At 37.6% G+C, this 13549-nt stretch overlaps 1 protein-coding gene across 1 annotated transcript in view; it reads left to right on the plus strand.

The window, feature by feature from the left end:
* LOC107553225 (plasma membrane calcium-transporting ATPase 1-like) overlaps positions 1–13549 on the plus strand; it is a 157055-nt gene that overhangs the window by 103247 nt on the left and 40259 nt on the right. The window contains exons 3-8 of the mRNA XM_016235425.1: positions 2302–2499; positions 6509–6766; positions 7262–7387; positions 9196–9318; positions 10472–10507; positions 13333–13512. Coding sequence (XP_016090911.1) covers positions 2302–2499; positions 6509–6766; positions 7262–7387; positions 9196–9318; positions 10472–10507; positions 13333–13512 — 921 coding nt within the window. The remainder of the gene's footprint in view (positions 1–2301; positions 2500–6508; positions 6767–7261; positions 7388–9195; positions 9319–10471; positions 10508–13332; positions 13513–13549) is intronic.

Consider the following 13549-nt stretch of genomic DNA (forward strand, 5'->3'; position numbering starts at 1 on the left):
TTACATCACATTATTACTGTTGATTTTTTTTTTCTCTTGCTTTTGATTTAAAGATATCATGATGGACAAATTTCATCATTTTCCCCACTCTACACAGTTTTTTGAGGCCTTAGTGCTCCTCGACTTTCCATCCTTAGGCCACAATGGGACTTTTGTTTACCTGATTTGCCTGACAGACTGCTCTCTTCCAAACTGAAACCATTCTGTTGACAGGGCCGGATGCCGTCTGTGTTGAAGTGAGTCAGGAGTTTTGTGGTAATACACGTGGTTCATGACCTGATACTGCATCTTTATGTTGACTGGTATGAAAAACAACATCCAGCCTAAATAAAGAACTCAAAATGATGTAGAAGATCATTGAAATGCTTAAATAAACCCACGTCGACTTTATATTCCACACGGAGGGCCAGGATGTTTTTGGCCTAATTCCCAATCTCGTAAATGTCGACACGTATACAAATCACTCATGGACCGGCCTGGAATGGACCGTTAGTTCACCAAGAAATAAATAGATGGGGAAAAGTAAAGAGAGGGGGCAATCTCTGGAAAATTTATTCTGACCTTCAGCTTGTTTCGAGTAGAGGGCAAACATTAAGATTGCTCGATTTCCGAACAGGACCCCGCTGATAGAGAAATATTTGGTCACAACGATGCTTATGAGCAGGACCGGATGCAATCTGCAGGCTGTTTTTACTTTTTTGGTTGGCTGATTTTGAGGGAGAATGGTTTTAAGAATAGTTTTAAACATGGTAAAATGTGCTTAACGCAGCTGAGAGTGCTACATTAAAGGCATAATCAAATTGTCCAACTATTTTATAAATAAATATGTAATGGACTAATCTGTAAAGTAAAAATGAAAATCATAATTTGCTCACCCTCATGTCATTCCAATCTTACATGACATGCATACTTCTGTGCAACATAAGATATTTTGAAAAAATTTTTTGTACATTTTGTACAGTGGGGTCCAAAACAACAGATGGACTTTTTATAGTGTGGACAAAAAACTGAAATTTTTTTAAATATCATATTAATTTTTTTTAAATCGCATAGGTTTGGAACAACATGAGGGTGAGTAAATGATGACAATTTTCAGTTTTGGATGAACTATCCCTTTAATGAATAAGTCAATAAGGATCTTCCTCCACATGGCCAATCTCTTATTGTATCAATCCTCTGGTTCTTATCTAAAATCTCAGGTGCTAGCTTTCTGTTCTCTATCCCCCTGGAAGCCTTGCTGCAGTGTCAATCATCAACAGGCTGGTCAATCGACAGCTGCGTCTCTGAGGAACAATGCACACACGCTCTCGCCCTCTCCCATGTTCCTCTGTTGCATAATTTATTTAGCGATACTGACAAGATTCAGTGTTTTTTCAAAGAACTGCTGCTGGCAGAGAGCAGTCCATCATATCTGATCTGTCTGCAATTTTTAGCTAAGTCAGGGGAAGAAATCACAAGTATGGACAGATAAAAGAGGAAAAATGACTAACCTTGTTTCAAAATGGTTTCTGTGCAAAATCCATTTAAAGAAATTTCTATTTAGCCTAAACCCTCCCAAACCCCATGTGCTAGTTTCTGGTTGATTAAAGCAAAGGCTAAAACTCATTCAATATTCTGGGCTTATCGGCTACAAGCACTCCCAGCTCTCAACACTGATTAATTGTTCCGCTGCTCCTATAAACCTTGACACACATATCCATGATAATCCACCTGAAATGCAGAAATATCTGACTGCTTTTATTGTGTGTGTTAAAATAATAACCCCATGAACGTGTGCATTGGCTATTCCAACACCATCTACCACAGAAAGCACTGATGAAAGTTGACATGGCATGGAGAGCGTTTTAAAATTCATAGGTGCCAGCCAGGTATTCTTAATTGTTTCCATATTAAATGAATCCGGGTGTGCGATTAGTTGGCTTGCTGTCCTTGCCACTTCTGAGGTGGTTTTTTTATGACTTTCTGTTTTGAATTTTGCATGCAAAAAAAATGGCACTGGCTACTCATCAGTACAACTTATTTGTCTGCAACCACTATGGTCTAAAGCGCAAACAGGCTACAAATAAGGTGGCACATTGAATGTCAGTTGAAAGAACTTGTTTCAAGTGTGTGATCAATCACTGATTCAAAATACCTCCTTTGAAGGTATCAGAGAGCTAATTTGACTTCATGTTGGTAACCCAGTGTATTTATAAAGAGATTTGCCTTGTGTTTAGTAATAGTTCATTAGCACAGAAATGTAAAAAGTCAAAACTATACCTTTTATAAAAAAATAATAAATACTGTTTGTTTTTTCTGCAGGCCTCTCTGGTAACCCTGCTGATTTGGAAAAGCGTCACACGGCGTTCGGTAAAAACTTCATCCCCCCCAAGAAGCCCAAGACCTTTCTGCAGTTGGTATGGGAGGCCCTGCAGGATGTCACCCTCATTATTCTGGAGGTGGCAGCCATTATTTCTCTCGGCCTGTCCTTCTACCACCCACAAGGGGAAGGCAGCGACGGTAAGTAGTTGCTTTAAAAAGTTTTTAATAAGTCTGTTTCAGTATTGTTTGGATTATTTTCCTACACTCAAACTACCTTTATAAGATGTAAAAATAACTGAAATCATTAATGCAAAGTAAATGGAAGTATACTAATAATGTTCCTTTTAGTATACAGTATTTTATATAGAAATAAAAATATTTCAAAATATATGATAATATAAATGATAGAAATTTAAAGTTTTAGTATTCATTGAGCATCATAATGGCTGGTAGGAAACTGCAGAACACTCTTAATACTGTACCAAACAAAGTCAATTTCCGTAGTTTGAAGTCTGGTGCTGATTTGTTTCTTCAAGTTAGAGAACCATGGGACCCGACCAGATTTTTTGCGCCACGGGATTAAATTCCCGAATAAAACGCTGTAGCAGTCGGTAACTCTGGTGTAATTTGAACGGGCGGTCTAACAATATCTCGTTCCCGACGTCCAATTAGAGCAGCATTTCTGCGCTTTATTCTTATTCACCACCAGTACAGCTTGCGCTCAGGACTGTTATGCACGTGCTGGACGCATGCTTTAAACATCACGTGTTTTATTTGCGTGGTCTGTGCACAGCATGTGCATAACGATGCTCAGAGCAGGTTGTACCTGTAGTAAACATAGAACAGGCAGGTTGTCGATGAGTGACCGAGCAGAATTAGGATGGGTCAAAGTGAGGATGCGCTGTCCTTGAAGGACGTTCAACACGGTTTTGTTTATATTTTGCTTAGCCTATAATTTAAAATGAAAGATGTCGTATTTGTTTATTTTTCTCTGCAACACTTTTCCTACTGTTAACAAAAAAGTCAAACAAATTTTGTATTTTGACAAGACGAATAAAAATAGCTAATAGGCTATTTTTGTACAACCTACATTTTTATTATTTTTTCTCTCTGCGACACTTTTTCCCTATTGTTTTGTCAATGTTAAACGTATTGTATCCTGACAAGACGAATAAAAATAACATTTTTGTACAACATTTTTATTTTTTCCTACTGTTGCATAAAATATTAAACAAATTTTGTGTCTTAAGATAATTCATATAAATTCAAGTCAAAGTCAATAAATTCAAGACTCTTGACGAGACGAATAAAATAACATACAATTTTGTGCAGACTACACTTTTCTTTCTTTCAGTAACGGAAATTTAAATGTGAGATTCTGAAAATTAGATCTAAATTTAGCGGGAAGGGTCGGTGCGAAATAGAACCTTGCAGGAGCGGGACTAAAAAACAGTCCTGCGCAGACCTCTACTTCAAGTAGCAGATGCTAATATGTTGTTTTGCAGTTTCAGTACAGATGTATTTTCTTTCCATAACAGTCTTGCTTTAGTGACAGAGTTCTGCTAGTTCCTGAAGTGATTGCTTATCTATTATTACTGAAACAAAAATTAAAATGACATTAAAAACTAAATTTTAACTAGCAAAACTATGATAAAACCACTTATACTAAAATTAGAAAATGGCAAATACTAGAGATCAACCGATATATCGATTTACCGATATTTTTCCTGCTATTTAAGCATTTTACAATAATCGGATATCGGTTTTGTAATATCGGATTCACAGATAAATGCCGCCATCTTGTGGATGTTTTGAGAATTGCACGCAGGATCACCATTGCAGCGGATCTGAGAGGAAACAAGACAACAACAACGGCGTGCCCGGGTACTTGATTTACTGTAGTTAGTAAATATTATTTAACATAACAGCCATTAATGCACAAATTAGATGTATTACATAAAAGCCTGATATGCAGTTTATGCAGCTTGGCTCGAAGAAATAGAGGCGAACTCACGGAGTCACGTAAAATAATCTGTCAAATCTTGTCCCAATAAAGACGTAACTTTGCGTGAATTAAATAATATGCAGCCATGAATGGGCGCATGTTGGAAATAAAAGTGCTGAATTTAATTCACTCTTTGCTGTCTATATGCTCATCGTCTCATAAAGTCAGTCACGTAGGCTAAGATAATCCATCGAGTCCTCTCCCAATGAAGACGTAACTTTGCATTAATTAAATAATACAGCCATGAATGAGCAGAAGTTGGAAATAAAAACGCAAAATTTAATTCTCTGTCTGTTGTCTATGCTCATAATTAGTCTCGTGAAGCCGCTTTCTTATTGCTGTTCACTCACCGGGTTGATGCTCAGGAAATGCTCCAGCACGGCCACCTTATGTACCTTTTAACAAGATTCACTTGTTTAAAACACCCTAAATTGTATTAGCATTTACTATATAACCATTATTTCGCTAATAAACATCTACATTTTTATGTGTAAATGCATAGATAAACTGCGCTGGCAGGCGTTTCATAATCTAGAACAACAAAACCATTATTAGTAATTCTGATATAACATGCCAGTTGAGAAATGCAATAAAATACGATGTTTTGTTTGTTACATTTCAATATTCCAGAGAATATTATTCAGTGAATTAACATTATCCAGTGAATTATTCTTCACTCTTTAGCCTATTAAACATCTTATAAATCTACTAAAACTGTAGTTTAAAATGAAGTTGATGTGACTCCTTTCCTTTATTTATTTTCTCCATTTGAAAACATTAGACCTTCTACATTTATTTTGCTTATTGCTAATATTAGTGTTGCTGCTGATGCTTTAAATAAAATGTTTTTTATTGTTGTAATGTGAAGATTGAGTTTAACATGAAAGACTGCTAATTTTCAACACTTTTTTTTAAGATGACTGAAAGGAGGAAAAACCAAAGTGAAGTATGGACTTACTTCACTCGGTCATTTATTTACTTTATATGTTATAAGGTTATCGGGCACATAAACATGCAAATAATTGGTATCGGTTATAAAATTTCAATATTGGTCAATCAATATTGCATCACTACCAAATACACTACCGTTCAAAAGTTGGTAAGATTTTTCTAATGGTTTTGAAAGAAGTGTCTTATGCTTACCAAAGAATTTATTTCATTAAAAATAGTTTTTAAAAAAAGCAATAATGCAATATATTGTTACTACAAATTAAAATGGCAATAATGCAAAATATTGTTATTACAAATTAAAATATTTGTATTCATTTTATTAATTATAATTAATTCATTGTACATTTATTCCTTGATGTCAAAGCTGAATTTTCAGATGAATTTTCTCCAGTCTTCAGTGTCACATGAGCCTTTAGAAATCATTATAATATCTTGATTTAGTGCTCAAGAAGGATTTATTTTTATTATTATCAATGTATAAAACAGGCGTGGTGCTTAATACTTGATGGTAACTTTGAAACATTATTTTTCAGGATTCTTTCATAATTATGAAGTTGACAAGAACAGCAACAGAATAACATTATAAATGTCCCGACTGTCACTTTTGATAATAATGCATCCTACCTTAATAAAAGTATTTCTTCTCAAAAGAAAAAAAGAAAAGTTCTAATCCTAAACTTTTGATCCCAAACTTTTTTTGAATAGTCTTAGTTAGGTTCAGGTAGCTTTGGATCAGAAGCTCTAATGATCTAAGGAAAGCTTCTGGCTTTTCTTTACTGTCCAGAAACCAGTCTATTGTTTTTCATTTTGATTCCGACTTTATAAGTGACTCAACATTTGGCATCTTATATTTTAATAACAGCCTCATTTGGGACTTTTGTTGAGAAGCACAGCTCTGAATTCCTGGAGAACTTGAATTTGGCTGTGACTGCAGGCTCTTCCTATTACCCATATGGCTCAAACCACAAGGATGACATTAGACAGTCATCAAGTTCTCCAGGAGGAAATTAGGTCAATGAAGTGTAATTCTGTGATAAAACATGTTTCTGGCAAGAGAAAACTTTCCAAAGAGGAGACTCTGATAAAAACATGAGTGTGCAGCAGCTGTTATTGCTTGGACACTTAATGGTCTCTAAAGGTTCTATGAACCTGTTTAAAGGTTACATTTAGTTTAGATTGGCGAGATACGGGTCTTTTGCACAGGATGTTGTAAGTGATTGATTTGCTCTTGGTGTTTTTATGTAATTCCAGACTGTGGCCAAGCATCTGGGGGTGTTGAGGATGAGGGCGAGGCCCAGGCAGGCTGGATTGAAGGTGCTGCCATCTTGTTCTCAGTCATTATCGTTGTGCTGGTGACCGCCTTCAACGATTGGAGTAAAGAAAAGCAGTTCCGTGGGCTGCAGAACCGCATCGAGCAGGAGCAGAAGTTTACGGTCATCCGCAAGGGTCAGGTCATCCAGATCCCAGTGGCTGAAATCGTTGTGGGAGATATTGCACAAATCAAATACGGTGAGTTCACGTTTGAGAACAGGAAATACATTGTAAACCTGTTGATTTATGTCTACAGTGTGACGGAACTAGATGTGAATCCAGTGATCTCTGCCATATTTGTGTTTTATGAGTGCTGCGGCATTTATAAAGCATAGTTTTCTCCCTAGAAACCTTTGCCTTTGTATTAAACCTCAGAGGCGAGTTCCTCATTGAATTCACCAGCGGTTTTGATGGATCATATGTGACTGCCAGTCTTCTCTGAGACACAAAGCATGGCTCATGACTCATGCTTACCAGCTTGTGTGAGTCACTGCGCTGCTGCTCGTGGTGCCTGAATTGTGGGCGATGCGTGGGTTGTCCAAGAGCCACAGGCGAGATCTGTCGTCATGGTCGCCAAATCAGCCTCTGCTCCTCTCCTTGCGCTGAATTGCTGAATGTGTCTTTCTCTGTATCTCTTCCTCTCTCTTAAAGTCATCCCTCAGTCATTCACCACCCCATGTTCTTTTCCATCAGGTGACCTTCTCCCAGCTGATGGTATCTTGATCCAGGGTAATGACCTGAAGATTGATGAAAGCTCTCTGACTGGGGAGTCCGATCATGTTCGCAAATCTCTGGAGAAGGATCCTATGCTCCTTTCTGGTGAGATAGATTGTCTTTTTTTCCTTGGTTGCATCCGCTTGTTAACATCTGTTGTAGGGTGTGAAAGAGACCACAATCTAGGATTAAACATGGACATAAAAAACAAAGTATTAGGATTTTTAGAAAAGGAAAAAAAATGTAGAAGACGGAAAAAAAAGTTGTTTAATGAGATGTCAGCTTGAGTGCTGATGTCATTAAAAGCAAAAATAAATATGTATTTTTTTATATTATCATATTTTTTGCTCTCCTGTCAAATTATTATTCTTGTAATATAATTTGTAATTTTAAAATTATATTAAATAACTTTAATGGAATAGACATGAAGGCCCTACTTTTTTTTTTTTTTTTTTGAAGAATTGGAATTTAGAATGTAAGCAGTCATTTAGCACATGCTTTTATCCAAAGCCACTTAGAGTACACTACAGAAACCATCTCCCTGGAGCAGCCTTGCTCAAGCATACAATCCGCTTGTTAAGGTGTGGGGGGGGGGCATTTTTTAGACATTTTTCACAAATATATAATTATCTCACCTAAATGTTTGATCATGCAGTGCATTATTGTTTTTACAATGGGGCGATTACTGCACAATAGCTTACACACAGCACAAGCCTGATTTTGTGAGATGTGAGGCGACCTTATGTGTGCGCTTTGAGTGTGCATGAGCACACCGCTCTCTTGGAGAGCGCGCGAGTGCTGAATGGTTTAAACACTGGCAAGACTTAAAAAGAAATGCAAATTATAAACTTTAGTGACGATGCAACACTGCCTCGATTGTGCAAGTAACAATTCCTGTGTCAACTGCACAGCGTGCAGCTCACTTATAGTACAGACACGATGTGGGAATTTGAAGCCATTTGTGCATTTTGAGAGGTAAAGGGAGAGAGTGTGTGGTGATTCACTCATGCTGTTTGTGAAATTACGTCTCATAGAAAGTTTTCAAATTACTTAGTTATTTAATAAAGAAATATGAATTGTACCTCACCTTCAGCATTATAATTATTTTGCCTGTGCTGGACAGAGATTGAGATGGTGCTGCTGCATGTGGCGCATCGTCAGCTTGAGATCTGTTTATGAGATCAGCCTTTATAGAGACCGCAGATTAAACTTCCCAAAGCGATTATCGGCCGATAGCGATCGGTAGCCAATCAATCGGAGCACCCCTAATTTTAATGAATCAGAAAAGATGAATCACACTTTGGCCAACTTATATTTTAGGTGTGGAGATGAGGTTGGGATCATGCTTTTTCGGTAGTACTACATAGCATAGTACTAGTAGCACAACGTGACTGGATCTTAGTATTGTTTGTTGATTGCTTTTGGGATTTGAAAGAGCGTTTGGACCCGGAAACAGTGGCTCATGATGTCAGACTTAATACCTACCTCACCAACCTTGAGCTTTAGCAACTAGTCTACACCACACTACTGTCAGTGTTTTTTTTTATTTAGAAATAACAGTTTATTAATATTAATCAAATGGTAGTATTGACTAGAAAAATCTAAAACCACTCACTGAGTTTAATTAGCTTTATCATCAACTTTACTCGGTTATGTAGAAAAACATTCCTTTCTTAATTAAAAAAAAAAATACTTGAAGACTGTTAATTGCAATTAAACATTTTTTTGTATTAATATATAGATTATTTAGTTAATGTTTGTTAATATTTAACAATTAAAAAAAATGTCAGTTTTTGTTATGCTAGTTGTTGCTATGATATTGAAATTGCTATCAAAATAATGAAATTTCAATGATATTGGTATTGACTGGTATCTACTGGTATCGTGAAGGCTTTTCTTTTGCTTTCTAACAGGAACTCACGTGATGGAGGGATCTGGCCGAATGGTGGTCAGTGCCGTGGGCCTGAATTCTCAGACTGGAATCATTTTCACCCTTTTGGGCGCCAGTGATGAGGAGAAGAAGAAGGTGAAGAAAGGTGAGAAACTAACATACTTTCATTCTCATTTGGATAACTCCCTCTCTCTTTGAGTGAGTAAACAGTCTACCTCTCTGTTTGGGAGGTTACCTACCATCAGCCTGCCAGAGGTAAGAGCTATTTATATGATTTGCTGAATTGTCTTCCTCCCCCAAAACGCCAGTTGCTCTGAAGGTTGAAATTTGCCATTTATTTGGGGAATAATCACAGTATGTCAGTGAAGACGTACAATGTCCCTTGAGTCACTTTCCATTGTACTAACTCTTTTATCTTAAATATTTAGTTTTTCTAAATGTTTCAGTTAGCTGAATTTGATCTAGTTATTTCTAATTGGCTAAATGTATTATTTAAAAGAAAAAAAAAATTTTTGTAAACATTACACTCATAACACTGAGATGGTTATGATAATTGAACAGTCAAAGAAACAGTCATACCTGTCATGTTATTCCATCTCCAATTCAGCGTGCAGTATGTCCTTACTGCATGCACTGGTCCTCCAGGGTATGTCAAAAAAAAAAACACCTGCTGTCAGCTCACAGTGTCTCTTTAATGTTCCTATTTGTTGGGTTGTAATTCAACAGTCAGACTGGTCTAAATGGTTTGCTGTCTCACTGCTAAAAGAGCAGCTCTAAAAAGCCAAGAGCAGCTCTGAAACTTTGAATATTTAGATTCCTTGATTTTTGTTAGAATGACAATTCAGTCATCGTCTTTTAGTTAGATAATTGTCGTAATTTTCCCTTTTCCCTCATGTTCCAAAAATATCTTTGTCGAATGTGTTTGCCAATGAAAATTGAGAGACCTGCTTTTTGGTTTCAGCCAAACCCTGTTGGCATTATCACAGTTTGTGATGCAAGTGAACAAAAAATTGGAAATTTATGAAACCGCTAAATTGTAATGAGGTTTTGTCAGCTGTATGCCACAGTCAAAAACAATGACCGAGCCGTCAGTGTACCCTGCATAAAGCCCCTCAAGTCCTTGTCTTTTTCTATAGATGACACATCCAATCCCACATATACTCATGTAATGTAGTGTTACTTATCTAGTTTTTATTCTTTTGTTATTGTGTTTCTTTCTTTTCTTCTTCTGTCTTTGGTTTATTTACTTTTAGCCATGTAATATCAGCCCTCCGCCCTCTCTCTCTCGTTTTAAACAGGTAAAAAACAAGGACCCCCCGAAAATCGCAACAAAGGTAACCTTACCCACTCCCTCTCCCCTCTCCTCCTCCCCCCTCCCCATTCAGCAGCAAGTCTCGGAGTCTCGTGTCAGTCCCACTCACTCACTTGCTCACTTTCTCTCTCTGTCTTTCTTGCTGTTGCTTACCCCTTCCTGCTGAGCCCAGGGGAGCTTCTTGCCTCGCTTTACCTATCAAAGGGTGCAACTCTCACCTGCTGGAAACGGCACTAAGCAGCCAGAAGACTTTGCAAGTCCGCAGCTCCTCTTTATACAAAGTTTGTCAGTTGCTATAAATAATCAAGATTAATCTAAAATTTGTTAAATGTTTTTTTTACGTCATTCTTACATTTTTCTGAAATGAATATATACTTAAAAAAAATAATTTTCTCAAATGTCAATGTTCACTTCCTTTTTTTTAAGGCAAGAATATTATTTATAAAAGTTTTCTTTTTTTATGCCATAGTGAGAGATGCATTGCAACAATGGAAAAAATTGCTTTTTTTTGTCTAGATGAACAAAGTCGGTGACTAGAGTAATTCATGGTTGGACAACTAGTCGACCATCCTACTCATCCCTATTATATGCAATGTTTTCTGCTCGTAGATAATATTTTGGCGGCCATACTTTGATATTTAATTTCCACCATAAAAACTTCAAATGCCTTTTGTTTAAAGGACTGGATTTGATAAACTTAAACCTTAAACGTATTGTTTAATATCATACGTGAACATGTTATCATTGGCAACCCTAATGATTGCATGTATCAATTTGACTTCTGTAGATCTAATTTTTCATTAATGTGACATTTTAGATGTCTCTCCTTTTCAGAAGGCAAACTTTCTCTGTGTGCCTGGCCGGGTCATCTGCGAACATTTGTACTGTGTTTCAGAGTGTGCCCACTCTGCCTTGGCTGACCCCAACAACCCCTCCCCTGCCCCACCCCCTGTAGCGCTCAGGGACTGAGCATCTGCTCCAGACAGAGCTGCTCATTTTGTCTGCACAGATCTCCTTCCTTTTGCCCTTGGTCTCAAGCACACAAACACTTACACAAGCTGGTATTGGTTTAACACTGAGTATGTAAATGCAATGTCTTCCCCTGGTCTTAAAGTGATGGCCAAAAAGCTATTTAGGAAGATTTAATCATGTTCAGGTCTTGCTCCATGGTATGATCTTGTACAAAACACCCACTTTTCACAATCTAATCAATTCCTGATGGATAAAATGAAGTCCTGCCTTTTTTTTAATCATTGAATGTCCTGTTTCACTCTGAAATATATAGCAAGAACAGTGTGTTACGAACAGGGCCTCATGTTGACTTATTAATTGCTCCTATTCAACCATGAGCTTTTGTGCAGATACACATTGCCCAGTACAATGTGTTCACAGCTTCATAGATGGTTTATGATGTGAAAGTAATGCTTAGGGGCATGGCTTATGTGGGAGTTGCACCCTTGCAATATGGACCGGCTGTGGGTTGTTGTTTCTGTCCGTTTCTTTACTTTAGCTCTTTGTTTTTCTCACTGTTGCTTCTTTCTAGGGTGTGGCTCAGGACTTCATGCTGTCTTGTACACTCTTCTCTTGGTCAAAATTTGACCTTTTCTTTCTCCTTTACCCTCTTTCTCTGGTACCCCACTCTCATTTGGGAGTGGAAAAATAAACCAGAATCTCTCTGATCTTTTTCGTCTTCCTTTTGGTCCTTGTTTTTCTCGTGGTGGTTGTTTATCTGGCTGTTTGGACCGTTTTTGTAAATTTTGTAATTTTGTTGTTTGTAAATCACTCTTGTTCGTCGTGCGTGCCTCTGTTTGTGTTGTCAGTCAGACAGTCAGTCCGTCCATCAATTCCCGATTCATGTGTGGTTGTTCTGGTCAGCTCTGTCAGTTCTGGTCAGTTGTTTGTTGTGACTGGTGGTCAGGTAGGCTCTTGGACTGTTTCTCAAACTCCACCACTGCAGAGTTTCAGCCTGTTGCACACCATGTTTGAGATGATACATAGGCTAACTGCAAAATGAAAATTACTTGGCCTCTTTGTATCTTTTAAAATGGAGACTTAATGGGAATTGGGGGTGAGGGATCAATGTCTATCCACAGCAAAGTGGCAGAATTGGATCTTCGACTTCGACCTTTTTAAAAAAAAAAAAAAATTTTTATGTATTATTTCCTTATGTCTATTCCAGTTTGGTACAGTTAATCTTAGTACAATATTGCACAAGTTCAGTAAGTTGCTTTTAAAAGTGAATTGAACGTCAGCATATGCAACTATCAGAGGGGAGCCATGATGGCACAGTAAGACCATATAAGAGAAATAAAAGGCAAATTTAGTTTAGACTAATCAGCTAATTAAACGGTCTTCAAACCAGAAAGAGATTTCCATTGCCAATTTAAGAGAATTTATAAAATAAAAAAAGTAGATTATGGGTTGAACTTGAATATTTTTTCAGGTGTACACACCTAATATTTATAATTGTATTGAGTAGCTCATTGTCCAGTGCCAATGTAGGGTCCAGTTTTATTGGAATGGCTTGAGTTCTGCTTGGATCCTACTTAATTCAGCGTGCCCACCTTAACCTGCCGGGGAATGGCTCTGTGAATTTAGTTTTCCCTTTACCTGCCCAGATTCGCTCAAGCAAAGTCAACTAACATTAAACAAGTGCTTCTGGTATGGTTCTTCTGTATAATTCTCTAGGAACCCACTGTATGACTTGCCCTCTAGCTGTTACTGAATTGCCCATTCTCTCCCCTCTTCCCCTTTTCCCCATTCCCCCACCTCTCATCTCCCTCCATCCTTTTTTGGCATGTTCCTCCCTTGTTACCATAACCACTCCTTAAAAATCAACCTCCACAGCTAAGACCCAGGATGGCATTGCTTTGGAGATCCAACCGCTGAAGAGTGAGGAAGGTGCGGAGTCAGAGGAGAAGGAGGAGAAAGAAGAAAAGGAGAAAAAGAAGGTCAACGTCACCAAGAAAGAAAAGTCGGTCCTGCAGGGCAAGCTGACCAGACTAGCTGTTCAGATTGGAAAAGCAGGTTAGAAGACAACACAACTGAGTGTCAAGTGTGCCCA

The sequence above is a fragment of the Sinocyclocheilus grahami genome, unplaced genomic scaffold (genome assembly GCF_001515645.1).
Source record: "Sinocyclocheilus grahami isolate Dianchi unplaced genomic scaffold, SAMN03320097.WGS_v1.1 scaffold2.1, whole genome shotgun sequence".
Classification (NCBI taxonomy): Eukaryota; Metazoa; Chordata; class Actinopteri; order Cypriniformes; family Cyprinidae; genus Sinocyclocheilus; species Sinocyclocheilus grahami.